Source organism: Pseudopodoces humilis, chromosome 26, assembly GCF_049639895.1.
Source record: "Pseudopodoces humilis isolate 2021_Gansu_Grassland_sample_001 chromosome 26, ASM4963989v1, whole genome shotgun sequence".
Classification (NCBI taxonomy): domain Eukaryota; kingdom Metazoa; phylum Chordata; class Aves; order Passeriformes; family Paridae; genus Pseudopodoces; species Pseudopodoces humilis.
Genome location: NC_142225.1, coordinates 3974795 through 4001271, shown reverse-complemented (window position 1 = coordinate 4001271; position 26477 = coordinate 3974795). Strand labels below are relative to the sequence as shown.

Genomic DNA, 26477 nt, shown 5'->3' with positions numbered 1-26477 from the left:
AGTTTGCAGTAGTGCTGATAAAAAAAGTTTTGCTTCCCTAAACGTAGCAGGATCTGGAAGGATTCCTTAGGAACGGCTTGGGGAAGGAATATTTGAAGAAATCAAATTAATCTCAATACAACGGGAGATCCAAGGGATAGGAAAATGAGCTCAGCCAGGGAAAAGTTGATATTCCTGAAAAAATTAGAAATATTTGTGCTTCATGGATTAATTCAGGAGCAAAACTGGTTCTGGGGAAGAGAGAAAACAAAAATGAGAAAGTAAAAATTAAAATTAAAGGTGTCAGAGCCACATCTCCAAGTGACTTGAGCTGAAATTCGCCCTGATAGGGAAGGAATTTATTAAATTTACCTTTCCCAGCACCTTGAGGTTCCTGGGATATTCAACTTTTCCTTGGAAGCGACAGCATTTGGCATTTTTGGTGCTGTTTGGTTTCAATTTGGCTGCTGCAGGGTTGGGATGAGCAGAGCCCGAGGTCCCCTCTGTGTTTTGGGGTGTTCTGGATTTTTCTGGATTTTCCTAGGGGTTTTTAATTGGATTTTTCAGCAGTTTTAAATCAGATTTTTGTAGTTTGGTTTGGGTTTTTTTTCCCCCCAGCAATATTAAATCAGATTTTTCTGGGTTTTTCCAGCAGTTCTAAATCAGATTTTTGTAGATTTGTGGGGTTTTTTTTTTCCCCAGGAATATTAGATCAGATTTTTCTGTATTTTTTCAGCAGTTTAAAATCATATTTTTCTGGATTTTCCAGCCATTTTAAATCAGAACAGCCTCGAGTTTCTGCTCCAAGCTCATTCCTGATGTCACTGCCAGTGCCAGGCCGGGAGCATCCTCAAGGACAGCAGCAAGTGCCAAGAGAATCCAATTAATCAATTAATTAGGGGCTGTAAATGAAGGGCCTTGAGGGGCCTGAGGCTGATCCTTGTGGGTCCCTTCCAGCTCGGGATATTCCCAAATTCCTGGCTATTCCTGGCTATTCCTGGCTGTTCCTGGCTCCTCAGCGGTTGGGTTTGTTCCAAGTCACGCCCGGATCCGCGGCAGTGAGAGCGGAGCTGAGTCTGGAGTGTCGGGATCCGTTCAGGAGAGGGATGAATCCCGTTTTCCCGGGATGATCCCGGCTCAGGGCGCGCTCCCACGCCTTTGGGCAGAGCGGGTTGGGGATGGGGAGCCCAGGGAGGGGCTCCAGGGCTCCTCCAGGGCTCCTCCAGGGCCCCTCCAGGGCCCCTCCAGGGCCCCTCCAGGGCCCCTCCAGGGCTCCGGAGTGTCCCGAGCCCCGGGAAACGGCCAAAGAATGTCGAGCCACGGGGCGGCTGCTGCTCCTGCACCGCGGAGCTGAGGTGTAACCTGTGAGTAACTCACAGCCACTGTGTAACCTGTGAGTAACAGCCACTATGTAACCTGTGAGTAACAGCCACTGTGTAACCTGTGAGTAACTCACAGCCACTGTGTAACCTGTGAGTGACTCACAGCCACTGTGTAACCTGTAACAGCCACTGTGTAACCTGTGACTCACAGCCACTGTGTAACCTGTAACTCACAGCAGCCACTGTGTAACCTGTGAGTGACTCACAGCCACTGTGTAACCTGTAACAGCCACTGTGTAACCTGTAACAGCCACTGTGTAACCTGTAACAGCCACTGTGTAACCTGTGAGTGACTCACAGCCACTGTGTAACCTGTAACTCACAGCAGCCACTGTGTAACCTGTAACAGCCACTGTGTAACCTGTGAGTAACAGCCGCTGTGTAACCTGTAACAGCCGCTGTGTAACCTGTGTAACTCACAGCAGCCACTGTGTAACCTGTAACAGCCGCTGTGTAACCTGTGTGTAACTCACAGCAGCCACTGTGTAACCTGTAACAGCCGCTGTGTAACCTGTAACAGCCACTGTGTAACCTGTAACAGCCGCTGTGTAACCTGTGTGTAACTCACAGCAGCCACTGTGTAACCTGTAACAGCTGCTGCGCAGCCCGACTCACAACCTGTAACTCACAGCCGCTGTGTAACCTGTAACTCACAACCTGTGACTCACAGCCACCGTGTAACCTGTGAGTTAACTCACAGCTGCTGTATAACCTGAGTAACTCACAACCTGTAACTCACAGCTGCCACTGTGTAACTTGTAACAGCCATTGTGCAGCTTGCAACTCACAGCAGCCACTGTGTAACCTGTGAGTAACTCACAAGCTGTGACTCACAGCCACTGTGCAACCTGTTTCACAGCAGCCACTGTGTAACCTGTGAGTAACTCACGAGCTGTGACTCACAGCCACTGTGCAACCTGAGTAACTCACAGCAGCCACTGTGTAACCTGTGAGTAACTCACGAGCTGTGACTCACAGCCACTGTGCAACCTGAGTAACTCACAGCAGCCGCTGTGCAGCCTGTGAGTAACTCACGAGCTGTGAGTACCTCCTAGCGCAGGGCACCCAAAGCTATGCAACACCCAAAGGCTTCTCCTCCCACCACAGCCATCATTCCTTCACCTGTCCCAGCTCTCCACAGACTTTTCCCAGGAAACTCCATGCTTGGAGCTTCATCCCAGTCTGGATTTTCCCTGGATGTTGGATCCCAGGGCCGGGTCCCTCTGGCTCTCGGGTGTGAAATAGAAATCATGTTTTTATGATTTTATTTTTTTTTTTTGGTAAATCTTTACTCTTTTTACACCTTGTTTTTGTAAGCTGAAGTTTCTTATTAAAAAAAAACAAAACAAAGAGAAAAAATAAAGAAATCCCAGTGGGTTGTTATTCCATAAATTTTAATAAACATCTGGGGGTGGGGGGTACAGCAGGAAATTCCGTGCACATCCTCAAGGAAACAATTCCTGAAGGGATGAATCAATGGGAAACCAAATTCTCCGTCAGTATTAAACCTTTTGTCCTGCTCCAGGCAGGACAGGCAGGATCAGAGCAGCTCCAGGTGGGATCAGAGCAGCTCCAGGTGGGATCAGAGCAGGTCCAGGTGGGATCAGAACAGCTCCAGGTGGGATCAGAGCAGCTCCAGGTGGGATCAGAGCAGCTCCAGGTGGGATCAGAGCAGGTCCAGGTGGGATCAGAACAGCTCCAGGTGGGATCAGAGCAGGTCCAGATGGGATCAGAGCAGCTCCAGGTGGGATCAGAGCAGCTCCAGGTGGGATCAGAGCAGCTCCAGGTGGGATCAGAACAGCTCCAGGTGGGATCAGAGCAGCCCCACAGCTCCAGTCCTGGTGGGAGGGTGAGCTCTGCTCCCGGCAGCTCCGGCTCCTTCCTGGGACAGGGATTCAGCAGCGTCAGGGGAGCTGGTTCTGCTTTACTCTGTGTAAAGAGGGGCTTCTGTGGGGTGTGGGGCCCCTGGGGTGGGCTCAGCCCCGATTTGTGTCACGTCACGTGGTGACAGCGCTGTCCTGCGGGCTCAGGGTGAGTCTGAGGCCTCGGGGGGCAGCGACACCACCCAAGGGAGGGCTGGATTTGGGAGATTTAGAATGGATATTGGGAAAGGTTCTTCCTCCAGAGGGGTTTGGGGCACATTCCCAGAGCTGCAAGAGTGGACACCTCTCCATGGATGCCCAGGGTGGGATTTTGGGGTCTGTGCATGGCCAGGAGCTGGATTTGATCCCTGTGGGGCTCCTCCAGCTCAGGATATTCCCTGATCCCACTCCCATGGAGCCCTCCCCGAGGACTGACCGCTGCTACGGGACGGGCTGCGGGGCCATCAGGTCGATGTCTGTCAGGTTCCGGGCAACCCAAACCCCGGCGGCGAACAGCCCCAGGTTCACCAGCAGGTTCCTGGAACAGGAAAATCCCACAAGCACTGAGGCTGGAAATGACTTCAGCTCATCCAAGCTGTGCCCCGTGCCCACCTTGGCCCCACCCTGAGCCCTGAGTGCCACCTCGGGGACTCCAAACCCCCCTGGGCACTTCCAAGGCCTGGCCGCCCTTTCCATGAGGAAATTCCTGCTGCTGTCCAAGTTGAGCCTCCCCTGGCCCAGCCTGAGGCCGTTCCCTCTCCTCCTGTCCCTGTTCCCTGGGATAACATCCCAAATCCCCCCCGGCTGTCCCCTCCTGGCAGGGACTTGTGCAGAGCCAGGAATTCCCCCTGAGCCTCCTTTTCTCCAGGCTGAGCCTCCCCAGCTCCCTCAGGATTCTCCAAACCCTTCCCAGCTCCCTCAGGATTCTCCAAACCCTTCCCAGCTCCCTCAGGATTCTCCAAACCCTTCCCATCTCCCTCAGGATTTTCCAAACCCTTCCCAGCTCCCTCAGGATTTTCCAAACCCTTCCCAGCTCCCTCAGGACTCTCCAAACCCTTCCCAGCTCCCTCAGGATTCTCCAAACCCTTCCCAGCTCCCTCAGGATTCTCCAAACCCTTCCCAGCTCCCTCAGGATTCTCCAAACCCTTCCCAGCTCCCTCAGGATTCTCCAAACCCTTCCCAGCTCCCTCAGGATTCTCCAAACCCTTCCCAGCTCCTTTCCCTTCCCTGGACACGCTCCAGGCCCAAAATGTCGTCCCTGGACTGAGAAGCCAGAACTGGACACAGGGACCGAGGTCCCTCCCAGCACTGAGGGACAATCCCTGCCCTGCTCCGGACACAGCTGGGGACAGACACCGGGCTCCGGATCCCGATCCCAGCTCCCACCGCCATTCTGGTCCCGGCCTCGATCCCGACCCTCATCCCGATCCCGATCCTAATCCCGGTCGCGGTCCGGACCTGCGGAAGTCGTTGCGGTCGGTGGCGAAGCGGAACGCGCTCCGCAGCCAGGCGCGGATGCCCCGCGGCGGAACCGCCGCCGCTCCCGCTGCCCCCGCCGCTCCCACCGCCGCCATTGCTGCCGCCCGCCCGCGCCGCGCGATGACGTCACTCCGCGCGTGACGTAACCGCCGGCGCGCGGAGCGCCACGTGCGAGAGGGGACCGGGATTGGGATCGGGATCGGGATCGGGATCGGGATCGGGATTGGGATCGGGATCGGGATTGGGATCGGAATGGGGATCGGGATTGGGATTGGGATCGGAATGGGGATCGGGATCGGGATTGGGATCGGGATCGGGATCGGGATCGGGATTGGGATCGGGATTGGGATTGGGATTGGGATCGGGATTGGGATTGGAATGGGGATCGGGATCGGGATTGGTATCGGGATTGGGATTGGAATTGGAATGGGAATGGGGATCGGGATTGGGATTGGGATCGGGATTGGGATCGGGATTGGGATCGGGATCGGGATCGGGATTGGGATCGGGATTGGGATCGGGATCGGGATCGGGATTGGGATTGGGATCGGGATTGGGATTGGGATCGGGATTGGGATCGGAATGGGGATCGGGATCGGGATTGGGATTGGGATCGGAATGGGGATCGGGATTGGGATTGGAATGTGGATCGGGATTGGGATCGGGATTGGGATTGGGATTGGAATGGGGATCGGGATTGGGATCGGGATCGGGATTGGGATTGGGATCGGAATGGGGATCGGGATCGGGATTGGGATCGGGATCGGAATGGGGATCGGGATTGGGATTGGGATCGGAATGGGGATCGGGATTGGGATCGGGATTGGAATGGGGATCGGGATTGGGATTGGGATTGGGACAGGGATTGGGATTGGGATTGGGATTGGGATCGGGATTGGGATTGGGATCGGGATTGGGATCGGAATGGGGATCGGGATTGGGATCGGAATGGGGATCGGGATTGGGATCGGGATTGGGATCGGGATTGGGATTGGGATTGGGATCGGGATTGGGATTGGGATTGGGATTGGGATTGGGATTGGGATCAGGGTCTTGATCGGGACCGGGATTGGGATCGGGATCTGGATTGGGATTGGGATCAGGGTCTTGATCGGGACCGGGATTGGGACTGGGATCAGGGTCAGCTCCGGGATCGGGATTGGGATTGGGGCCGGGGTCTGGGTCGGGATTGGGATCGGGATAGGGAAAATACCGAGACTGGCATTGGGATCGAGACCGGGAGCAGGATCGGGATTGGTATCGGGAGCAGGATCTGGATGGGGACCGGGATCGGGGCCGGGGTTTGGGGTTCCCGGGAATAGCCGTGGGAAGCCCTGGGATCGGGGGAGGTTCTCGGGAGCAGCCAGGGAACTGCGGCAGTTTCACTCGAGACTCAAATATCTGGATTTTGAGAAAAAGAATAGAGACACAAAGGGAAAGAGGGGGGTTACATTAAAGGAGTTTTAGGAATTGGGGTTTTGGGAAGTCTGTACCTCTCAAATACCTCAGCCCATGGAAAAGAGAGAGGAAAATGAGGATAAAAAGGAGGCTGTGTCCCCTAAAAGTTTGAGAAGCCCCAGGGGAAATGCCCCGTGGCCTCTCCCTTTACTCCAATAAAGTTACAGAACTCCTCTGCCTCCTTTTTGGACATAAACCTCTGTGTTTGTGGTGGTGTGAATGAAATTAGACAAATAGCTCTGTTGAATTAACAGCAATTTAATTAAAAATTAATACAATTCAGTGAAAGAATACAATTTACTGAATTGAATATCGATTTGATATAAACAAACACAAGTTAGTAAAAAAAATACAATTTATATACATGTCTGTAATTTGTTAGTAATTAATTATGATTAAAACATAAACAAAACTGACTGGGGTGTAAAGAGGGCTTCTCACCCTGCCTCGCATACAAAACAAAGCAATTCAAACTGAATTTATATTGTATATATATAAATATATATACTATATTTATATACTTTATGCTTATACATATTCATTGATGTTTGCTCTAAGTTTCCTCCCACTTTCAGTTCTTAAATTCTCCGTCGCTAATTCACGCCTCACTTGTTGCTAGGGGGTCTTCATTCTTCTGGTGGTCTTTGGATGAAGGCTCACACTCATCCTCGTTGTCCTCTGGATACCTCACAGGTTGTGCTAAATGTTGTGTGAGTAGTGTGTTCCACTAATTAGCTTTGCGTTTCATAAATTAATAAATTCATAAATAAAACCATAATTTCAGGCCCTGTGCTTGAAGTCCTTCCAACTGTGTCCATCTCAAGGTCATTTCTTATCTTTAAAAGCTACATCCTGTATCCTATTTTTAACATGGAACATCTGCAAAGGGCTCCATCTGCCCTGTAACACCAATTCCCTTTATTGCTTTTAATAATAACTTTCCAAATAGTTACAACTTAGTCAGCACAAATCATCTCCATTTATCACAGGATTGATTCTCCTGACACTTCTGGGGTTGCACGTTTTAAACACAGCACTCCTGACATTCCTGTACTTTATACTCCACGATTTTCTCTCTCTCATTTACTCTTTGAATGGATTATCAGAATATTTACAACGATGGGAGCAGATCCTTGTCCTGCAGCTTTTGTGTTCTCCCAAGCTCCTGTGCCTGGGAAAAGCAGCTCATGGCACAGAGCTGCTGCGGGAGGAGGCTCAGGTGGAGTCCCAAACCTGAGAGTTGCACATTTTTGGGGTGCTCAGTCCATGCCATGGGCATGGGGGGGTTGTTAAAATCAGCTGTTTAATAATTGGCTTTTGCTACAATGCATTTGTTACTGCAAGTCATTGGAGTTGCTTGTAAATAATTTCAGTTGTGTTATTTACAATAATAAATTGTGCTTTTAGATCCAGCCCAAGATTGCAGTGGGGTTTGTGGGAAGCTGGGCTGTCACAAGAGATGCATCACAGGAAAGGGCTGCTCCTGCAAACCCCAAAGCAGCACAGGCAGAAATGATAAAAGGAGGAAACAGAGTGAGAGGGGCCTCAGAAAACCACCCCAGAGTGCCTCCCTGACAGATCTCAGACACTGCAGCTGTGGCAAACCTGGGGCAGAATTGTGGCAAACAGCTCTGAAAATTGGCAGAGTCATTTGGGGAAGTAATGCAGTTACAACAAAAAAAATAATATTTAACATCATCCATCAGAACCCCATTTAAACTCCTTATGTACATCTGAATTTTCCTAGTTAATATCTCTTCTTTGGTAAGTGTCTTACAGGTTTCTTACTGCTCGTTTATATTCTTTTTCATTTGTTTTCATGATTCATCCTCTGAAAATGGAAAAAAACCCCTCCACATCTTTAATTTCTTTTAAAGGCCTGCTTGCTAAAGAAGTGGCTCTTTCTTTTGCTTTATTGATTTGTCCCTTATCATCCCTTTTAACAATTTTCAGGAGTGGGTTTCGTTCCTCACAGAGTCTTTAAGGATCCTTTGTGGCATGAGGACGGTGGTTATAGTGAGTTTTATTACTATTATTATATAAATTTTACCAATACAAATATAAATACAATTTTAGATATGTATAATATATAATATATAATATATAATATATAATATATAATATATATTATTTATATTATATTTTTTATCTATATATTATATATTATTTAGAATATAATATACATTATTTATACTATATATTTATATATTTTATATAAAATATTATTATATTATATTATATTATATTATATTATATTATATTATATTATATTATTATATTATATTATATTATATTATATTATATTATATTACATTACATTATATTATATTATATTGAATTTATTATATATATTATTTATATTATCTATATAATATATTATATATGGTATATATATTATTTATATTATATAGTTTATATACATAATATATTATCTATATTATATTAAATTTAGTTATAATATAATTGTAATATTATATATTAATTATATATAATTAAATATATATAATTAATATAATTTATATTATATATAATATAGATAATATATTATATATTATTTCTATATTTTTAATATATAATTTATATTTCACATAAATTTTAACAGTAAAAGTAACTTATTCTTGCACAGAATTTCTGGAATGCTGCTGGACCCTGTTCCCAAATCCCATCCAGCTAATTGATCCACGCTGCCAGCTAATTGATTTACGGCAATTAGGGGCTCTCCTTAAGGGACCATCTGGAGATGCGGGGAGCATCCCTGGGGGGCTGTCCGGAGTTTCCCGAGGGTTTTTCTCCACTTGTCTCTGTGTTTTCCCGTTCTCTCCATGCTCTGGTGACATTTGGGATGGCTTTTCCTGCCCCGTCCTTTCCGCACGTTTGGGATGAGCGGTGCCTCCCTCCCTGCCTGCCCTCCTCCCACGCTCCGGGAGGGACACCCGGGCTGTTCTCACCTCCGTGAGATGCGGGAATTCGCACGGCCCGACCAGTTCAGACCAGTTCGTTATCGGAGCGTCCGAGCCAGCCCCCGGCGCTGCCGGGGATGTTCCTGGCGCGGGGGAATGGGAAATGCGCGGGGGGCAGGGCGAGCCGGCCGTGCCCTGAGCCGAGCCCGGAGCGCCGCTCCCGGCGGGAGTGCGGGGGAAAGGGGGGAGGAGAGCCTGGAGGCGCCGGGCCGGCCCGGGAGGGGATGAATTGGGTGGGCAGCGGCTTTGGGAGACCCTCAGAGCCGCGTCCCCAGAGCCGGCTGCGGTGGCAGGAGGTGACAGACGCCTTGGGAGGTGACAGCCACCCGCTGGCCCCCGTCCCCGCCGCTCCCCCGGCATGGCAGAAAAGGTGGGTGCGACGGAGCTCTGTCCTGCCGGGGCCCTCCAAACCCTCCCGCTCTTCCCTGTCCCTTCCTCGATTCTGCTCCAGCCCCGGGAATGGGGGCCCTGCACCCCAAATATCCCGGCACAAGTTTGGGAGCGCCCCGGGCAGCGGGCGGCTGATGCCGGAGCTGGGGGGCGGCAGCAGGCCTGGTGCCCTGGGGGTGCGGGGACACCCACTTTGGACAGATATTCCATTCCCTGGGGCTGCAGGATCCCCAGGATCCCCTCTCCCATGGATATTCCATTCCCTGGGGCTGCAGGATCCCCAGGATCCCCTTTTCCATGGGTATTCCATTCCCTGGGGCTGCAGGATCCCCAGGATCCCCTTTTCCATGGGTGTTCCATTCCCTGGGGCTGCAGGATCCCCAGGATCCCCTTTTCCATGGATATTCCATTCCCTGGGGCTGCAGGATCCCCAGGATCCCCTTTTCCATGGATATTCCATTCCCTGGGGCTGCAGGATCCCCAGGATCCCCTTTTCCATGGGTATTCCATTCCCTGGGGCTGCAGGATCCCCAGGATCCCCTTTTCCATGGATATTCCATTCCCTGGGGCTGCAGGATCCCCAGGATCCCCTCTCCCATGGATATTCCATTCCCTGGGGCTGCAGGATCCCCAGGATCCCCTTTTCCATGGGTGTTCCATTCCCTGGGGCTGCAGGATCCCCAGGATCCCCTCTCCCATGGATATTCCGTGCCCGGGAAGTGCAGGATTCCCAGGATCCCCTTTTCCATGGAAGGACCCCCTTTTCAGGGGGTCTCCGGCTGCTGTCGGGGTTCAGGTTGCGGCTCTTTGTTCCCAGATTCCCGGAGGAATTTGGCTGTCCCGGGGGGAGCGGCGCTTTCCGGGGTGTGCGCGCTCCTCTCGGGGCCGGAATGTGCCAGGAGCGGGATGGGAAGAGGAAGGGAAACCCCCGGGGGAGGGACAGGAGAGCTCGGGAGAACGAGAGCTCCTCAGGAGGGATCGGCTCCCGCCGGACACTGGTGTGCAATGAGAGGGTGCGGGATTGGGGTGCGGGATTTGGGGTGCGGGATTGGGGTGCAGGATTCGGGGTGGAGGATTTGGGGTGCAGGATTGAGGTGCAGGATTCGGGGTGCAGGATTCGGGGTGGAGGATTTGGGGTGCGGGATTTGGGTGCGGGATTCGGGGTGGAGGATTCGGGGTGGAGGATTTGGGGTGCGGGATTGGGGTGCAGGATTCGGGGTGCAGGATTGGGGTGCGGGACTGGGGTGCAGGATTTGGGGTGCGGGATTGAGGTGCAGGACTCGGGGTGCAGGATTTGGGGTACAGGATTTGGGGTGCAGGATTTGGGGTGCAGGATTTGGGGTACGGGATGGTGCAGGATTTGGGGTGCAGGATTTGGGGTACAGGATTTGGGGTGCAGGATTTGGGGTGCAGGATTTGGGGTGCAGGATTCGGGGTGGAGGATTCGGGGTGGAGGATTTGGGGTGCGGGATTGAGGTGCAGGATTTGGGGGGCAGGATTCGGGGTGCAGGATTTGGGGTGCAGGATTGGGCTGTAGTTGCGAAGTTACAGGTTTGGGGTTCTGGGCCCGGGTAAAGGGGTGGAGGACTGGGGTGCAGAGGTGCAGGACTGGGGTGCAGTTGCGAAGTTACAGGGTTGGGGTGCAGAGAAGGGTTGGGATTCAGGATTGGGATTCAGGACTGGGATTCAGGACTGGGATTCAGGACTGGGATTCAGGATTGGGATTCAGGACTGGGATTCAGGACTGGGATTCAGGATTGGGATTCAGGATTGGGGTGCAGGATTGGGATTCAGGACTGGGATTCAGGACTGGGATTCAGGACTGGGATTCAGGATTGGGATTCAGGACTGGGATTCAGGACTGGGATTCAGGATTGGGATTCAGGATTGGGGTGCAGGATTGGGATTCAGGACTGGGATTCAGGACTGGGATTCAGGACTGGGATTCAGGATTGGGATTCAGGACTGGGATTCAGGATTGGGGTGCAGGGCCCTCCACCCCACCCCCCTCCATGCTCCAGTGCTGCTTTGCAGGATCTGAGGCTGACACCCCACAATTTAGGGACAAAAGTGGGGTTTCAGGCTGGCGGGGGGCTCATCCATCATATCCCGACATTGGGATCCCTTGGGGACATCACGGGGTGACCCACGGTGACACGTGGCAGGCACAAGCAGAGCCTCGGGCAGGCAAAGGGGGTGCCAAGGCATTGCCAGTCCCGTGTCACCCCCGGGGGACAGCGTGGGGGGCTTTGTGTCCCCAGATCCACCATGTCCTCACTGGTGGCCACACTGGGGGCTCTGGAGGTATCCCAGCAGCTCTGGGGGTGTCTCAGGGGCTCTGGAGGTGTCTCAGGGGCTCTGGAGGTGTCTCAGGGGCTCTGGAGGTGTCTCAGGGGCTCTGGAGGTGTCTCAGGGGCTCTGGGGGTGTCCCAGTGGCTCTGGAGGTGTCTCAGGGGCTCTGGAGGTGTCCCAGAGGCTCTGGAGGTGTCTCAGGGGCTCTGGAGGTGTCCCAGCGGCGCTGGAGGTGTCTCAGGGGCTCTGGGGGTGTCCCAGTGGCTCTGGAGGTGTCTCAGGGGCTCTGGAGGTGTCCCAGCGGCGCTGGAGGTGTCTCAGGGGCTCTGGGGGTGTCCCAGAGGCTCTGGAGGTGTCCCAGCGGCTCTGGAGGTGTCTCAGGGGCTCTGGAGGTGTCCCAGTGGCTCTGGAGGTGTCTCAGGGGCTCTGGGGGTGTCCCAGTGGCTCTGGAGGTGTCTCAGGGGCTCTGGAGGTGTCCCAGTGGCTCTGGGGGTGTCTCAGGGGCTCTGGGGGTGTCCCAGAGGCTCTGGAGGTGTCTCAGGGGCTCTGGGAGTGTCTCAGGGGCTCTGGGGGTGTCCCAGAGGCTCTGGGAGTGTCTCAGGGGCTCTGGGAGTGTCTCAGGGGCTCTGGAGGTGTCCCAGAGGCTCTGGGGGTGTCTCAGGGGCTCTGGAGGTGTCCCAGTGGCTCTGGAGGTGTCTCGGGGGCTCTGGGGGTGTCCCAGTGGCTCTGGAGGTGTCCCAGGGGCTCTGGAGGTGTCCCAGTGGCTCTGGGGGTGTCTCAGGGGCTCTGGGGGTGTCCCAGGGGCTCTGGAGGTGTCCCAGAGGCTCTGGAGGTGTCCCAGGGGCTCTGGAGGTGTCCCAGTGGCTCTGGGGGTGTCTCAGGGGCTCTGGAGGTGTCTCAGGGGCTCTGGAGGTGTCCCAGGGGCTCTGGGGGTGTCTCAGGGGCTCTGGAGGTGTCTCAGGGGCTCTGGAGGTGTCCCAGTGGCTCTGGAGGTGTCTCAGGGGCTCTGGAGGTGTCTCAGGGGCTCTGGAGGTGTCCCAGGGGCTCTGGAGGTGTCCTGGTGCTCTGGGAGCAGGGCTGGCAGCACCATGGGTGGCACCTGCCTGGCAGCGTCCCCAAGCCGGCAGTGACGTCCTGGGGGCCGTGCTGACCCAGCCTCTCCCTTCCAGCAGATCCCGCAGCTCCTGGAGTCCCGGTCGGGCCCGGGCCGGGGGCCAGGGCGGCCCTGGGGCAGGATGTTCCCCCCGCGGGGCTGCAGGAACGGCTTCCCCAGGGAGGTACGTGGGGCTGGGGCTCTGCTGGGGCTGCACAGCGGGCTGGGAGCGCCCCTGGAGCTCCCACCGTGGAGCTGCTCCATCCCGGGGGATGCTGAGGGTCTGGGAAGGAACTGGGGACAGTCTGGGTCTTCACAGGGTAGCTGGGTGGGCTCCTGCCTCCCCCATCCCTGCTGGGGCGAGCCTGCTCCGGGGGTCTCAGGGCTCTGATCTCTCCACAGCCCGGTCCCCCTCCGTGGTGGGATGGGCCACAGCCAGGTCCCCCTCCCGGTCCCGAGGACACCTGGGATGAGCCACCCTGGGATGAGCCACCCTGGGATGAGCCACCCTGGGAGCACCAGCACAGGAGACGCCGGCACAGGAGGCGCCCGGTAAGGGACAGGGCTGGGGGGAGATGTCCCAGGGATGTGTCCCAGGCACGGTGGGAACGTAGGAGTTTGTCAGGGAGACCCTCCCAGGCACAGAAAGAGCCTCTGGCTCCCTAAACTCCTTCCCCAGAACGAGTCTGGACATGTCTGGATCCAGTTGTGGACCCCCCCAGGCACAGAAATGAACCCCTGGCTTTCTGAATTCCCAAAAGGAGCCTGGAAACGTCTGGATCCAGCTGTGGAGCTGCCTGGCCAGCAGTTTGTGTCTAAAGGGCTCCACAGCTTCGTCCCCCAGGGCTGAGAATGGCCAAACAAATACATTTACATAGGTTAAATGGATTATATATATCTATGACATATTATTATATATCAGTGGATGGTGAGGATTGGACTAAAGGATCCCAACCAGTTATCTACAGTGCACTGTGGATGGTTATAACCAGGGCACTGTTTATTAAATCAATAGTTTCAAAGTTAATTAGCAGTTATGAAGTTTAGATTGATGTTGCACACTCAGACCCACACAAATCTCTTTGGCTCAGCCTCCAGGAGGGAAGGGCTCCAGAAAGGAATCCACACTCAATCCTGGGAGGGCCAAGCTGGGAATTCTGCTGTTCTAAAGTGGGGTTGAGCTTTTACAGGATGGGGTGGTGGGGTTTTGTCTGTTCTTCAGTTAGGATTGCTGCCCTCTGGCTCCTCCCAGGAAACGTTTCCTGCCAGTGCCAGTTGCTCTTGGGGTTTCATATCCTCTTGGGGTTTCATTTCGGGGTGTTTGAGTCAGGCTGCTCTCAGTGTTCCCCACCACTGGCAGCCTGCTAATTTTCTCAGGTGAAATCTGAGCTAATTTTCTCAGTTAGGTGAAATCTGAGCTGTTTCACCCTAATTGCATCCTGCTGCAAGGAGGGATTCACGGACACATCCAAAGCAGGGCAGAAAGGAGAGGCAGAAAGAGCTGAGGGTCACAGTGGGGAGGGGGAACAGCAAGAGAAGCAGAAAATCCCAGTCCTCAGCAGTGGCCATTCCTATTTCAGCCCAGGGGCTCCAGACCCTTCCCTGGCTCCGGTGATGCCCCGTGGAAGGAGGAGGAGAGATGGGCACCCCATTACTGCCCCCCACCTCCCCCCTGGGGTGACAGAGAAGAATTCCAAGGGCCTGAGGATGGCTTTGGAGACAGCTGGCACCTGGTGAGGGGGACACGGGCTGGGGGTGGCAGCCACATGTCCCCCTCATGTCACCTCGCTGCCCAGGTGACAGGGACAGTGTGGGGACCCTCTGCAGTCACAGCATCCCCTGCCCCATTCCCTGCAGGACGTGCTGCCTGATTCCTGGCCCGGATTCCCCGAGGAGGAGCAGCCCCCACCCTGGCCCCCCGCCGGCCCTCCACGGTGGGTGCCATGCTCAGGGGGCCCGTGTGGCTCTGGGGTGACAATGAGGGACACCAGGACCGCTGGAAGCTGCTCCTGCCTAGGCTGGGATTGCACAGAGACCCCTCCCAACCTAAACCCCCACCCTGGGGCTGTGCTCCTGCAGGAATCCAGGAGCTTTCCCTGAACACCGCCCGCCCTGGAGCCATCACCCGGCTGGGAGACGCCGCCTCCGCAGGAGCCACCACCGGCAGCTGACCGTGGTCCCCCGGGCGTGGTGTCCCCCAGCCCCCCGAGGTCTGTGCTGACCCCGTGCCGGATCCTCGGTGCTCTCCAGCCTCTCCCGGGGCAGGGTGAGGAGTCTCTCCCGCTGTTTCCCACCCTGCAGGGCACAAGCAGCACTCCAAGCCCTCTCCTGCCCTCTCCAACACGAGCCAGCCAGTGGCCAGGAAGGAGCTGCAGCCCCCGGATCCTGCCCAGCGCCCTGCTGCCCTCCAAGGTGCTGCGGAGACGCCGGAACAGCCGCAGGTTGTGGTGTTTGACCTGTCCCCTCTATCCCACACCGGGAGTGTGCTCACCCTGAGCCTTGCACGTGTCCTGGTTTCCTGCAGGATGTGCCAGTGGGGACTGGGAATGTCCTGGAGCCCCCCAGTCCGGCTGGGAGCCCTCTGGAGAGCCCGGCTGCCGATGCCGGTGCTGCGAAGCCACCGGTAGGAGATTCCCCCGCTGCCAGGGGTGCTCCCACCTCGGGAGCTGCCTGGATCACGGGTCTCATTGGCTGCTGGAACATCTCTCTCCTCTCTCCTCCAGCTCTTCCCCTCTCCACCTCGCTGTCTCTTTGCCAGGCATGGAATTTTTCCAGGCTCTTCTTTCTCTGGGATTTCCTTTGGGTTTCAGCGCCCTGTCCATCCCATCCCGGGATAGACGCGTGTCCTCACGCCACTGCCTCTCCCCAGGTTGAGCTGGAAGCTGGGCAGACCCCTGTGGGCGACCAGGATCATGATCCCTGTGCTTTGGGGACAGATCCAACCCCTCCAGAGGAGACCTCCAGCTATCCCAAGATCCAGGAGCACCTTGAGGTATGGGACTGCTGGGAAGTGGCGCTGGACCAGCTCCAGGCTCCCCAAATCCTCCCCACCAGCAGCAGCTTCCCCTAGGGATGTGCTTTATTCCCACCCTAAAGCAGAGTCTGGAAGAGGCACAGCCCCCTTCCCCAAGCCTTTGTCCCCCTGTAACATTTGCACAGGTAGAGCCGTGCAGTCCAGGTGTCCCCAAGGCTGGCACCGCTCATGGGTCACCTCCCCAGAGCCCAGCAGCCCCTCCACACCCTGCCAGGAGGGAACTCCTGGAATCCAGCTCCTCTGGAGAGGCAGGGGCTGAGCTCAGCCCACATTCCTGGGAGCAGCCGCCACGTGGAGCTGGAGAAGCCGAGGCAGAAGCTGCCCAGGATGGGGTGAGTTTGGGATGTGGGGCAGCTCCGTGGTGCGTCCCCACCCCACGTTAGAGCCCCGTGAGGCCACTGCTGTCAGTGGGGCTGTGCTGGCAGCGCTGTCCCCCTGTCCCTGCACAGCCACTCTCTGTCCCTCAGCCTCTGCAGAGCCTTCAGCCGCCCAAAAACCCTCAGGTCCCTCCAGCATCTGCAGCAGAACCCGAGGTCCAGCCCAACCAGGCTTCTCCTGGTGCCTGCACCACACCAAAGACCTCTGCAGGGCCCCAGCACCCGCCTGGGTCTGGTGAGACAAAGCCGGTACGGGGTCTGGGTGCCCCCACGGGGCCGGTGCCCTGGGCTTGGGGACACTGCCACACCCAGAGGGGGATCCCTGTGGCCTGCAGGATCCCGGGCTGGGGTTAAAGGGCAGCTTTGTTTGGAGGCAGAGCCCGTATCGGCCCCGCTGCCGGCTGTGCCGGAGATGCCAATAAACGGGAGACGGCTGGGAAAAAAGCCAGGGAGGTAACGGAGGCTTGGAGTGCTGGAGTGTGAACAGCCCCAGGACTGGAGCTCTGAGGAAGCCGAGGAGAGCTCTCCAGAGCAGCTTAATTACTGCCTAATGAGGGGGAGAAATTGGGACAGAGGGGGAGCGGGGGCGGCTCTGGCACCCGAGGGGAGGGTGGCAAACCAGGGGCTCCTTCCGCAGGGTGACCAGTCCCGGGCTAGTGACCAGCACTGGCAGCCCCAGTTTGGCTCAGTCCCTTTCCCCTCTGACCCTTCCTTGCCTTTTCCACCTCCCAGGCTGTGTCTGGCCAGCAGCAGCTCTGCTCCACGCTCCCCACACCATTCCCGGCAGGCGTCGACTTACGCTCTGCCACCGTCCTCGCCAAGAAGGCAGAGATCGAGCAGGTGAGTCCTGGCAGCCCCTGGATGAGCACCTGGAGGCCTGGGAGAGGCTGCAGGATGGAGGATCTCACCTGAGGATCTTCAGGAGCGATGCTGGGTGGTGGGGGGTGTGAATTTGTGCATTTTTGGGAGGCACTGGTGCTTGCAGGGGGAGGTGCTGTGGGCAATAAGGAGCTTGTAGGGGCTCTGATGACGTTTGAGGGTTTTAGGACTAAAAGTAGGGGTTTGTTTGGTGCTGGTTGTGGGGTGCTGACCCCGTGGCCCTCCCCTGCAGTCGTACCAGCAGTTCAGCCTGACCATCGCCGTGGTGGCCACGATGCTGCTGCAGAAGGAGCCGTCGATGGAGGCGGCGCTGGGGCTGGCGCTCAGGGCCAACCTCCGCCAGTGCCGCCTCTACCACCTGCAGCAGCTGGAGGAGTTCATCGACACCATCGACTCAGCCACCGCCAGCCTCTGATGGCAGCCACCCCCTCCTGCCAGCTGGGTGAGGGTGATGGGGGCTGTGACAGGGCTGTGACAGCGCTTTGGGGTGCTCAGGAGGGGGCTGAGCCTGCGGGGCAAGCTGGGAGGTGTTGGCAGCCCCACTCGACCTCTTGGAAGAGGGAGGGCGAGCAGGATATGTTTGGTTTTAGCCCTGCCCAGACTTCTGAGGGCAGCAAAAGTTTTACTGGGGGGTGATGGGAGGGAGGGCAGCAGTGCCTCTCCTCCATTCCTGCTTGCCAGGGATGTGTCCCCAAACCCCAGTGAGTGCTTTTGGGTTTAAATCTGAAATTAAACCGCGTTTTCTTTGCAGCCCTTGCTCTGCCATTGTTCTGTTCCCGCTCTCCTGGGGCTGTAGGGGAGGGGTCCCACAGCGAACCCCGGCTGTGGCAGAGGGCAGAGGCCACCCCTGGGGACCTCCCTGCCCCGGTGACATTGTCAGTGTCACAATGGGCTGGGAAGGAACAGGGCAGACCCTGCGTTCAGATTTCAGCCAAACTTTATTGGAGCTTCGTCATCGGCAGCAGCAGAGCTGTGCCCCAGGTCCCCTCCCTGCGGTGGCAGCGGTGCCACCAGGGATGGAGAGCAGGTGGCAGTGGGGCACAGAGGAGTCCAGGGAAGGATCCCACCCAGCAGTGGGGTGATGCAGGCAGCTGCCCTTGTCTGGAGTTCCGGCCGCTCTCCCTGGAGCTGCCACCTTGTCGGAGGCGCTGGAGCCCCGGCGCGGCCGCCGGCCCCGCTCCCTTCCTGCTTTACCTGTTCCTAATTGCGGGAGAGGCTGGCAGGAATTGCAGGCTCTGCTCTGCCAACAGCCGCCGGGGGGGAAAAGATCCCAGCAGCTTCTCCCACCAGCCTTGGGCCGCGTCCAGGACACACTTGGAACGTGTTGAGGCTGTGGCAGGACCTGGCAGGACCTGGCAGTGCCACTCGGGGAACCCGGACCCCGCTGTTAGGACACACTGCAGTGCTTGGCCGTCCTGCCCCTGCCCCTCCCCGGGGGCTCCCTGCCCAGGGAATTCATCCCAGGCTTGGGGATGGGCTTCCCAAAAAAGAAACCCTCCTCCTCTGAGTCCGAGTCCGAAGATGAGGAGCAGGTGGGACACCAGGAGTCCTCCTCCTCCTCCTCCGTGCCATCCTCTGCCCGGGGGCTGTGTCGGGGAGGGGAGGTGCCCGCTTGGAAGTGTGGGTTTCCATTGCCTGTGGCTGTTCGGGTGTCGGGGCCCCCCAAAAGCGGCTGGCCCAAGGCTCCAGGCTCGTTGGGCCACTCTGGGCTGGGCTGGGGGGCCGAGGGGTGGCCGGCTGGGGGTCCCAGCATCCCTGGGTGCTCCTTGGCAGCATCGCCCCTCCACTCCCGTGCGGCTGCTCCGAGATCCTCGGGGCTCCTGAACGCAGGGTGCACCGGGGCCTGATCTGAAAACGCCTCTGGAAAAGGGGAAATGGGTGTAAGGGAGGAAGGAGAAGCTGAGCCTGCCCTCCCACAGCCATCCCACAGCAAGGGCTGTCTCAGGACACAACGAGGTGGCACCGAGCCACCTCCAGCTCCCACCGTGGGAGGTGGGCTGGGGGTTTATCCCCACTTCCCACTGTGTGACATTCCCAATGAAGTCCCCAGGGTCTGGGCAGAGCCTGGATTTGCTCCCACTCCCGTCCCAGCCCACGGCAGTAGGACCCTACCAGCCCCTTCCCCCTGCTGCCTGCAGCCCCCCGCTGCCGAGCGGGACAGGGGCGTGGAGTCGGGGGATGGAGCGGAGGCGAAAGCCGAGTCGGAGGAGTCGGAGGCGGTGGAAGAGGCGTCCTGGCCGCGGCTGCAGGTGTCGGAGCAGAAGAGGCGGCCGCGGCGGCAGGTCAGGGGCTGTCCCCGCAGCGGCTTTCGGCACAGGCTGCAGCAGAAGCAGGCGGCTCGGGCGTGCCAGTGCAGCCCCTGGTGTGTGACCTCCTCGCTGTCAGCACCTGCGGGGCAACCACAGGTGAGGGCAGTGCCAAAATCCATCCTCGGAAGGCTCCGCGGCCAGGGGAGCCCGCGGGGGTCGCGGCCGTACCGATGGGGTCCCCGCAGGCCTGGCACGGCTCGGCAAAGAGGCTCTCGAAGCAGCCCCGGCAGCAGGGCCGGCCGCTCCTCATCACGTAGCGCTGCCCGCGCAGGGGCTCGTCGCACTCCAGGCAGCAGAAATGCTCCAGGTGCCAGCGCCGGCCCTCGGCCTCGATGCACTCCTCCATGAAGATCAGCTGGAATGGGAAAACAGCCTCAGAACCCTCGGTGCTTCGCTGTGCTGAGGAGTGAGGAGGAGCCGCCAGCCCGTGGGGCTCTCTGCAAGGCTCAGGAAAGAATATTCCTCCGGCCCATCGGTGGTTCTGATGGATTTGGAGCCCCCAGCTGAGCTTGGGGGTGTTTAACAGCCTCAGGGAGGTCAAAGCCTGCCCCTGGCCAGCACCCACCTGGCCAGCACCCACCTGGCCAGCACCCACCTGGTCACAGGAGGCACAGCGGGGTCGGAAGAGCTCGGCGTGGTGCCGGCCGCAGTAGATCCTCCCATCCTGCTGGAAGTAGATGAGATCCACCAGCTGCTGGTGGCAGAAGTGGCAGGAGAAGCAGGACGGGTGCCAGAACTGGTCGCCCAGGCGAGACGCTGAAATCCCCGGGTCCCCTTTGTTCAGCCTCCGGCCGCACTGCAAGGCAGAGAGATGCCAGGTTTGGGGCTGGGCTGGCTTTTGGGGCCGGGTCCCTGGCAGGGAATGGGCGCTGGAGGGGACAGCTCACCTTCCTGCAGGGACAGCCGTGGCAGGGAGCTGGCACGGGACACGCCAGGCCCTGGCCCAGAGCCTCCTGCCTGCGGCGGGCGCTGAAGGCTCGGAGCTGCCGCCGCTCCTCCTCGGCGAGGTCGGGGCAGTACCGCTCCTGTGGGGCACCAGGGTCAGGGGATTTTAGCTTTTCTGTTTTAGAAAATGTATTAGTCCTGCAGTTGTTCAGTGGATAATTCTAAACTCCACACACAGGGTCAGCTTTTTGCATTTTGCTCAGACACAACAATTCCTCTCCAGGCCTGGAGTCGCTGTCTCAGGCCCCCAGAGATGGAAACAAAAGGGAGTCGTGGGGAACAAACTTGGGGTAAATGACTTCATTACCTGAAGCTGGAATCAAAAAATCAACCCCCCAATATGCCAATAGACCAAACTTACAAAAGTGTGAAAACCTGTGAGCTGTGGTCCATTTTTGTGTGCAGCCCCTGGGAGAGGCTTTGTCTGCCCAAAATGTACCTGGAGGCCCTTCAATAAATAGAACTGCTTTTCATTCCCTTCATTTTGTCTGGCCTCTGTTTTTAAGTAGTCCCAAAAAAGCATCAGGTGAGCCTGGGGAGGGGAGCAGCACCCAAAAAAAGGGGGGTCTTACATCGCAGTCCTGAGGAGGCAGCTGCTGCAGAAGGGCTCTGCTGCGGGTCCTGTCAGAGGGAGAGCCAGGCTGCGGCGAGTGGGGCCCAAAACACGGCAGCACCTTGGGAGAAACAATTTCAGAGGGAGATTAAACTGTGTTTAGCTCAAAGCTGCTAAAATGTGTGTTTAACCCTGAGAAACGGGGTGCTCTGGTGTGGCTGGGGGAGAGCCGGGTGCTGCCCACCTCGGGGGGCGCGGGCTCCGCGGAGGGTTCCAGGTATTCTTCCAGGGCACAGCCGGAGTCGCTGTCGGACGAGGCCGGGGGGAGACCGGTGGTGGTGCCGCAGGGGGAGGGCTCGTCCTGCTGGGGCCATGCAGGGCTCGGCAGGGACATGAGCTGGGGACAGAGAGCCAGAGGTGGTCAGACACGAGGCAGGGAGCAAGGGTCCGTCCCTGGATACCTGTCTTGTGCCCACGTGGCAGCAGGACAAGCAGCTCCTCATCCCTTGGAGCGACCTTGGGGCACGTCCAGCTGGGATGATGCTCCAAACCACCACAACCTCCAGAGCTTCGGCTGAACCACTGCAGGAATACAAGGGATTTTGGGGGGGCTCCTTTCTCTTTGGGGGTTACAGCAAACCCACAATGAGGGGATGGGATGGGGATGGGATGGGGATGGGGATGGGATGGGATGGGATGGGATGGGATGGGATGGGATGGGATGGGATGGGATGGGATGGGATGGGATGGGATGGGGATGGGGATGGGGATGGGATGGGATGGGGATGGGATGGGGATGGGGGTGGAATGGGGATGGGATGGGGATGGGATGGGGATGGGGATGGGGATGGGGATGGGGATGGGATGGGGATGGGGATGGGGATGGGGATGGGATTGGATGGGGATGGGGATGAAGCCAGGTAGAGAAGACCCCAAGTGCCCAAGCTCAAGCTGGAACAGTTTTTGGAAAAAAGCAACACCCACAGCAGAAGCTTTCCCCCAGCTGGCACACCTAATCCCAGATCTAGTTGCCCATCCCTGAGTGGGAACAGACTGAGGTTGAGCCCAATTCAGTGGGAAATAATTACTTCCCCTCGGGCTGCCATTGTTCTGCCCAGGGCTGTTCCTGCCCGGCTGTCCCAGCCCACACCGCACGCCTGGCTCGGGGTTACGCAGTGGAAACCCATCCGGTGCCGTCCCCTCCTTTCCACCACGCTTCCTTCCTGCCCTGGCTTCCCAAAACAAAGGCGAGATGCTGATGTGGTGGCTCCTGGGGTTCCCTGGATGCCAGCCCAGAGCCTGACTCCCTCAGCCCACATTTCCTGCCCTGGCATGGGCAGCCAGGGTGGGCTGGGACCGAACTGCTGCTCCTCGTGGAGGGAAATCACGGGGCTGTGACCAGGGATTCACCCCTGCAACGCCCACCATGGACAGTCAACCCCTATGGAAAATGTTCCCTGCATCAAATGATCTCAGGGATGAGGGGTGAGAACCCCCAGGCCATGAAATGTTGGTCCTCCTACACCTCTGCCACCACAAGGACTCGTTCCCTGCTCCACACTGGGACGGTGCTGGTGTGTCCCCCCTGTCAGGGACATCCCAATGTCCCCACTGCTGACACCAAACACCCCAGTGCCCTTCCTGAGCAGCACCTCGGGGTGCTGGCACCCGAAGGGGGCAGCTCTGGAGCCGGGAGCAGATGGGATCAGCAGGGGCAGCTCAGGTTTCCCTGCCCTGCTGCCGGGTCAATGATTAACGCTGCAGATCGGCTAATCGGAGAGATAAAACAAAAGGCCTGCTGGCTTTTTCCTGGCATTTGGGGTCTGGAAGCCTGGGGCAGCCCGGGGGATGCAGGGCTGGTTGTAGGGTGTTGTTCAAAGCTGTGCTTTGGGATAGGGATGAAATAATCTGGTTTAAGTGCGTATTTGCTGCCCAAAAAGAGCCCTGGCCTTGCTGGCTCGGGTGAGGGATCGGGAAACAGTTTTGGCTCTCCAGGAGGAGCAGGGTTGTGAGAGACCCTGGGGATGCTGAGGGGTACCCTCGTGTCTCTGCTGCTGCCCGGTTTGGGAGAGGTGTCCCCGTGGGAGGTGGGTGCCATTCCCGGGCTGTGCTTGGCTCATTAAGCCTCCAAGCTGCATTTGTGTAATCTCTTGGAACTTTGCTGCTAATTAGACCCCTCCTGGCAGTGCCGGCCTGGCCCCAGCCCAGTGAGGCACAGGGACCCCCATATCCCTGAGGTGGGGTGACACTGGGGGACAGCGGCTCGGGCAGGGCTCCCGGCCGCTGTGAACGCACGGGGATGTGCTGGAGAGCCCAGCCCAGCCCAGTTTGATGTGATTACGATGGCTGGCAGCCGTCTGGGCTGTAAACGAGTCCCTGTAATTAGCCCCAGACGGTGACAGAGGTACGCGCCTCCCATGCTAAAGAGCCAGGCAGCCCCAACAGGTCTGGCTCCTCTGCTCCCCGGCCCTGTCCCCTCTTCCTTCCTGCCCTCCCTGGCTGTCCCCGGGCACTCCCTGGCTGCCCTGCCCTGCTGGGCTGCCAAGGGATACAGGGATGCTCCCAGTCTGCCCCAAACCGGGCGCCAGGGGAGGTGGCACCGTGCTGGCACTTTGGGGGAGCAGCCAGCAAGTCCCCGAGAAGGGACGTGTGACAGACCAGTCGGGCAGGCTGGGTGGCACTGGCTGTCATTTGCCTTGGCTGGAAATCCTCTTGTCCTGCCTGTGGGTGCTCCTCCGGACGCGTTTGCCCAAGCTCCTCTTGCTCTCCAAAGGATCGGAAGCTGTCGCAGCTCCCCGAGTACAAGAGGCTGAAATTCCTGGGAATACTAATCTGATTTGGCTCCCCGGGAGCAGCCCCTGTCTCCAGCTGGCTGTGGGAGTCTGTGTGGGCTCCCAGCCCTCTGCTGCCAAGGTCACACATTAACTTGGAGCCCAGCCACCCCAGCCCGCTCGGAATTCAGCACAGGCTCCCTGTTCCCAGCACGGCCAGGGAGCCTCATCCCTGCCTCAACTTCGCTTTCACAGAGTCCCCAGGAAACACAACATCTCCAAAAAGCCCCTCAAAGCACCCGGCAGCGCCGGCAGCTCCCAGAGGCGCAGCTCCACTCTGGCCTCACCCACGGGATAACCTGTTTTTGCTTCAGCTCCCGTCAACACAGCTGCGCTGGAGGAGAGTGGAATAAAGATGCAGAGCAATAAAGATGCAGAGCAGTAAAGATGCATCTTTTGGGGCGAGATAAGCTGAGGTCTGGCAAGGAGAGCCGGAGCAGCAAGTCCTGCCCGACCTGGAGCCGGTCTCACCCAGGAGCCCACGGTGCCTTTTGGACCTGGGGTGGCACCAGGTGGAGCAGCCCTTGGTGCCACTGCTGGGCACAGCAGCGTCGTGGCCCTGGCTTTAAAAAAGGCTTTTGCTGTCCCCCAAATGATGGGGGAGGGTCTCAGCATCCTGCTCTGCCGCGCAGCACCGGAGGGGAGCGTTCTGTTGGCTCACCAGGGGATGTGCCAGTGCTGCAAATGGCTTTTCCTGCTGTGTTTTCCCTCCATCCCGCAGGCACGGCAGGGAGCAGTAACCCATTAACCCACCCTGGCTCACCCATTCGTACATCCGCAGCTACGGACCGAGACCCCCGCCCCTCCTCTCGCTGCAGCCACCGAGATAAAGATCCGCGACCCCTCCTCTCCCCGTGGCCACCGGGGTGAAAACCCCTCACCCCACCCCTCCCTGTGGCCACCAGATTTCAGCCCGGCAAGTCTGGAGGGGCCCAGCTCCATCCCCAATCCCGAAACATCCCATTCCCGGCCGATGCCAGGGGAGCAGGGATGGTGGAAGCAGCCCCCAGCCCCGGAGCACCTGCCCGCTGCGGGCTGGCAGAGCCTGGCACGACGGCACAGGCGGCACCTCCTGCTCTCAGGGGACATTTCCCCGACCACAAAGACCGCGGGGGCAGCGATATTATCCCCCCACCCCCCAAAAAAATCTCCAAACAGCCAAAATCCCCCTGCTCCGCCTCGCTCCCTTCCCCTCGCAGCAGCTCGCTGCCCCCTCCTCTCAATCTCCCTCTCAATCTCCCTCTCAATCTCCCTCTCCCCCACCTCCATCTCCCCACGGAGCTGGGAGAGCCGAGCCCGGAGTCCCTTCCAGCCGCACGTACCTGCCCTTTCCCGGCGCTCCGGGCCCCGCGTTCCGCCGCTCCGGGCTTGGCCGCCCGCTCCAGCCCCGCGCCGGCCGCCGCTGTCCCGCCCTGCTCCGGAGGACGCGAGGGAATGGAGCCTGGGCTGGGAAAACTTTGCAAAGCGAAAGGAAAACATCCAAGCTCAGTCAGGGAAACGTTGTTGGTTTTTTTTGTTGTTGGGGTTTTTTTCTTTTTTTTTTTCCTCTCTTTTTTCCCCCCTGCCTGCCCAGGCACTGGCTCCGCGGCAGCCGGGGTCCTAATTAGAGGCTTTTTAGCCTAAACCTCGGGAGCCAGCCAATGGCTGGAATTCCAGGGCAGGCAGGGAGGGGAAGGGGGGGGGACATTAACCCTACAGGGGAAAGAGCTGCCGATGACATCTGGCTCGCTCCTACCTCTCATTTTCCGAGCGCCCGCGCCCTTCCCTCCATCTGCGGCTCGGTTCACCCCAGGTTGCCGTTTGATGACTTTTATGATCCCGCGCGATGATTTATTTCCCTGCCGAGATCAGAAAGAGTTGAAGCTTCATGAAAGAGGGGGAAGTGTCATTACACCCCAATTTAGAGGTGGAGAAACTTAGGCTGGGCTCTCACAAAGGAGTTAGCCAGCGGCAAGTCAGGATGTCCTAGTTTCCACAAGCCCTGAACACCTGACGAGGCTCCTCCAAGCCATTCCAGACCGGCTCTGGCTGCAGCAATTCTACCCGGGCAGGAGTCAGGAGAAAATTTATCAGAGCCTGACGCGAGGCACAGCGTCTTGGTTGTGTTTCTGTGCATTTCTCACCACGCTGTAAAATTTTCCTGCCCGCTGATGTGACTTTGGGGATGAGAAGGGACACAGCATCCCCAAAAACCCCTAAATCTGCCAGGACCAGGCTGGATCTCTGCCACCTGCGTGGTCCCGGGAGCTGTGGCAGCTTTTGGGAGCCCCGAGGGGTGCAGATGGCTCGTGTAGGTTCTGGGATCAGGGTCGGGACTGCAGCCAAAACGCACAGGGATGGTGATTTGGCAGAGGAGGTGCCAGGCTCCGTGACAAGCCCGTGGCACCGCTGGGCGAGGCCGTGCAGGGCGGTGTTGGGGCACAGGTTATTGTGCTGCTTTATGGAACTGGTTGCCCCATCCCTGGAAATGTCCAAGGCCAGGTTGGACAGGGCTTGTGAAGCCTTAGGATTTTAGATTTTCTATTTTTCATACATTTGTAGTCCTGCAGTTCTTCAGTGTAGAACACTAAATTCCACGTGCAGTGTCAGCTGCTGCTTTCCCATTTTGGTCAGACACAACAATTCCTCTCCAGGCCTGGGGATCAAGGACACCT

At 57.5% G+C, this 26477-nt stretch overlaps 3 protein-coding genes across 8 annotated transcripts; 1 reads left to right on the top strand and 2 right to left on the bottom strand.

Moving 5' to 3' along the window:
• Positions 1 to 2738: 2738 nt before the first annotated feature.
• Positions 2739 to 4809, bottom strand: TOMM6 (translocase of outer mitochondrial membrane 6). Of its 2 annotated transcripts, none has more exons than XM_014258122.2 (3): positions 4682 to 4809; positions 3660 to 3761; positions 2739 to 3290 (listed from the first exon to the last, which is right to left on the bottom strand). In XM_014258122.2, the coding sequence occupies exons 1-2, from the start codon at positions 4795 to 4797 to the stop codon at positions 3665 to 3667; spliced, it is 213 nt and encodes a 70-aa protein (XP_014113597.1). In that variant the 5' UTR covers positions 4798 to 4809; the 3' UTR covers positions 2739 to 3290; positions 3660 to 3664. The 2 variants fall into 2 exon arrangements, with proteins under 2 accessions (XP_014113597.1, XP_005529483.1); XM_005529426.3 differs by having other exon boundaries at positions 2739 to 3243.
• Positions 4810 to 8143: 3334 nt separating this feature from the next.
• LOC106628506 (uncharacterized) lies at positions 8144 to 17935 on the top strand. Of its 4 annotated transcripts, none has more exons than XM_014258112.2 (13): positions 8144 to 8176; positions 12972 to 13079; positions 13298 to 13447; positions 14476 to 14628; positions 14753 to 14829; positions 14975 to 15105; positions 15197 to 15336; positions 15420 to 15518; positions 15765 to 15887; positions 16115 to 16261; positions 16397 to 16555; positions 17039 to 17146; positions 17418 to 17935. In XM_014258112.2, the coding sequence occupies exons 1-13, from the start codon at positions 8159 to 8161 to the stop codon at positions 17598 to 17600; spliced, it is 1596 nt and encodes a 531-aa protein (XP_014113587.2). In that variant the 5' UTR covers positions 8144 to 8158; the 3' UTR covers positions 17601 to 17935. The 4 variants fall into 4 exon arrangements, with proteins under 4 accessions (XP_014113587.2, XP_014113584.2, XP_014113585.2 ...); XM_014258109.2 differs by having other exon boundaries at positions 16055 to 16261; XM_014258110.2 differs by lacking the exon at positions 8144 to 8176 and adding an exon at positions 9282 to 9490 and having other exon boundaries at positions 12975 to 13079; positions 16055 to 16261.
• A 169-nt stretch (positions 17936 to 18104) lies between these two features.
• Positions 18105 to 25871, bottom strand: PRICKLE4 (prickle planar cell polarity protein 4). Of its 2 annotated transcripts, XM_088067144.1 has the most exons (10): positions 25757 to 25871; positions 25559 to 25661; positions 25146 to 25278; positions 21237 to 21389; positions 21012 to 21113; positions 20382 to 20519; positions 20090 to 20290; positions 19663 to 19849; positions 19298 to 19573; positions 18105 to 19045 (listed from the first exon to the last, which is right to left on the bottom strand). In XM_088067144.1, the coding sequence occupies exons 4-10, from the start codon at positions 21384 to 21386 to the stop codon at positions 18573 to 18575; spliced, it is 1527 nt and encodes a 508-aa protein (XP_087923270.1). In that variant the 5' UTR covers positions 21387 to 21389; positions 25146 to 25278; positions 25559 to 25661; positions 25757 to 25871; the 3' UTR covers positions 18105 to 18572. The 2 variants fall into 2 exon arrangements, with proteins under 2 accessions (XP_087923270.1, XP_087923269.1); XM_088067143.1 differs by lacking the exons at positions 25559 to 25661; positions 25757 to 25871 and having other exon boundaries at positions 25146 to 25414.
• Positions 25872 to 26477: the final 606 nt, after the last annotated feature.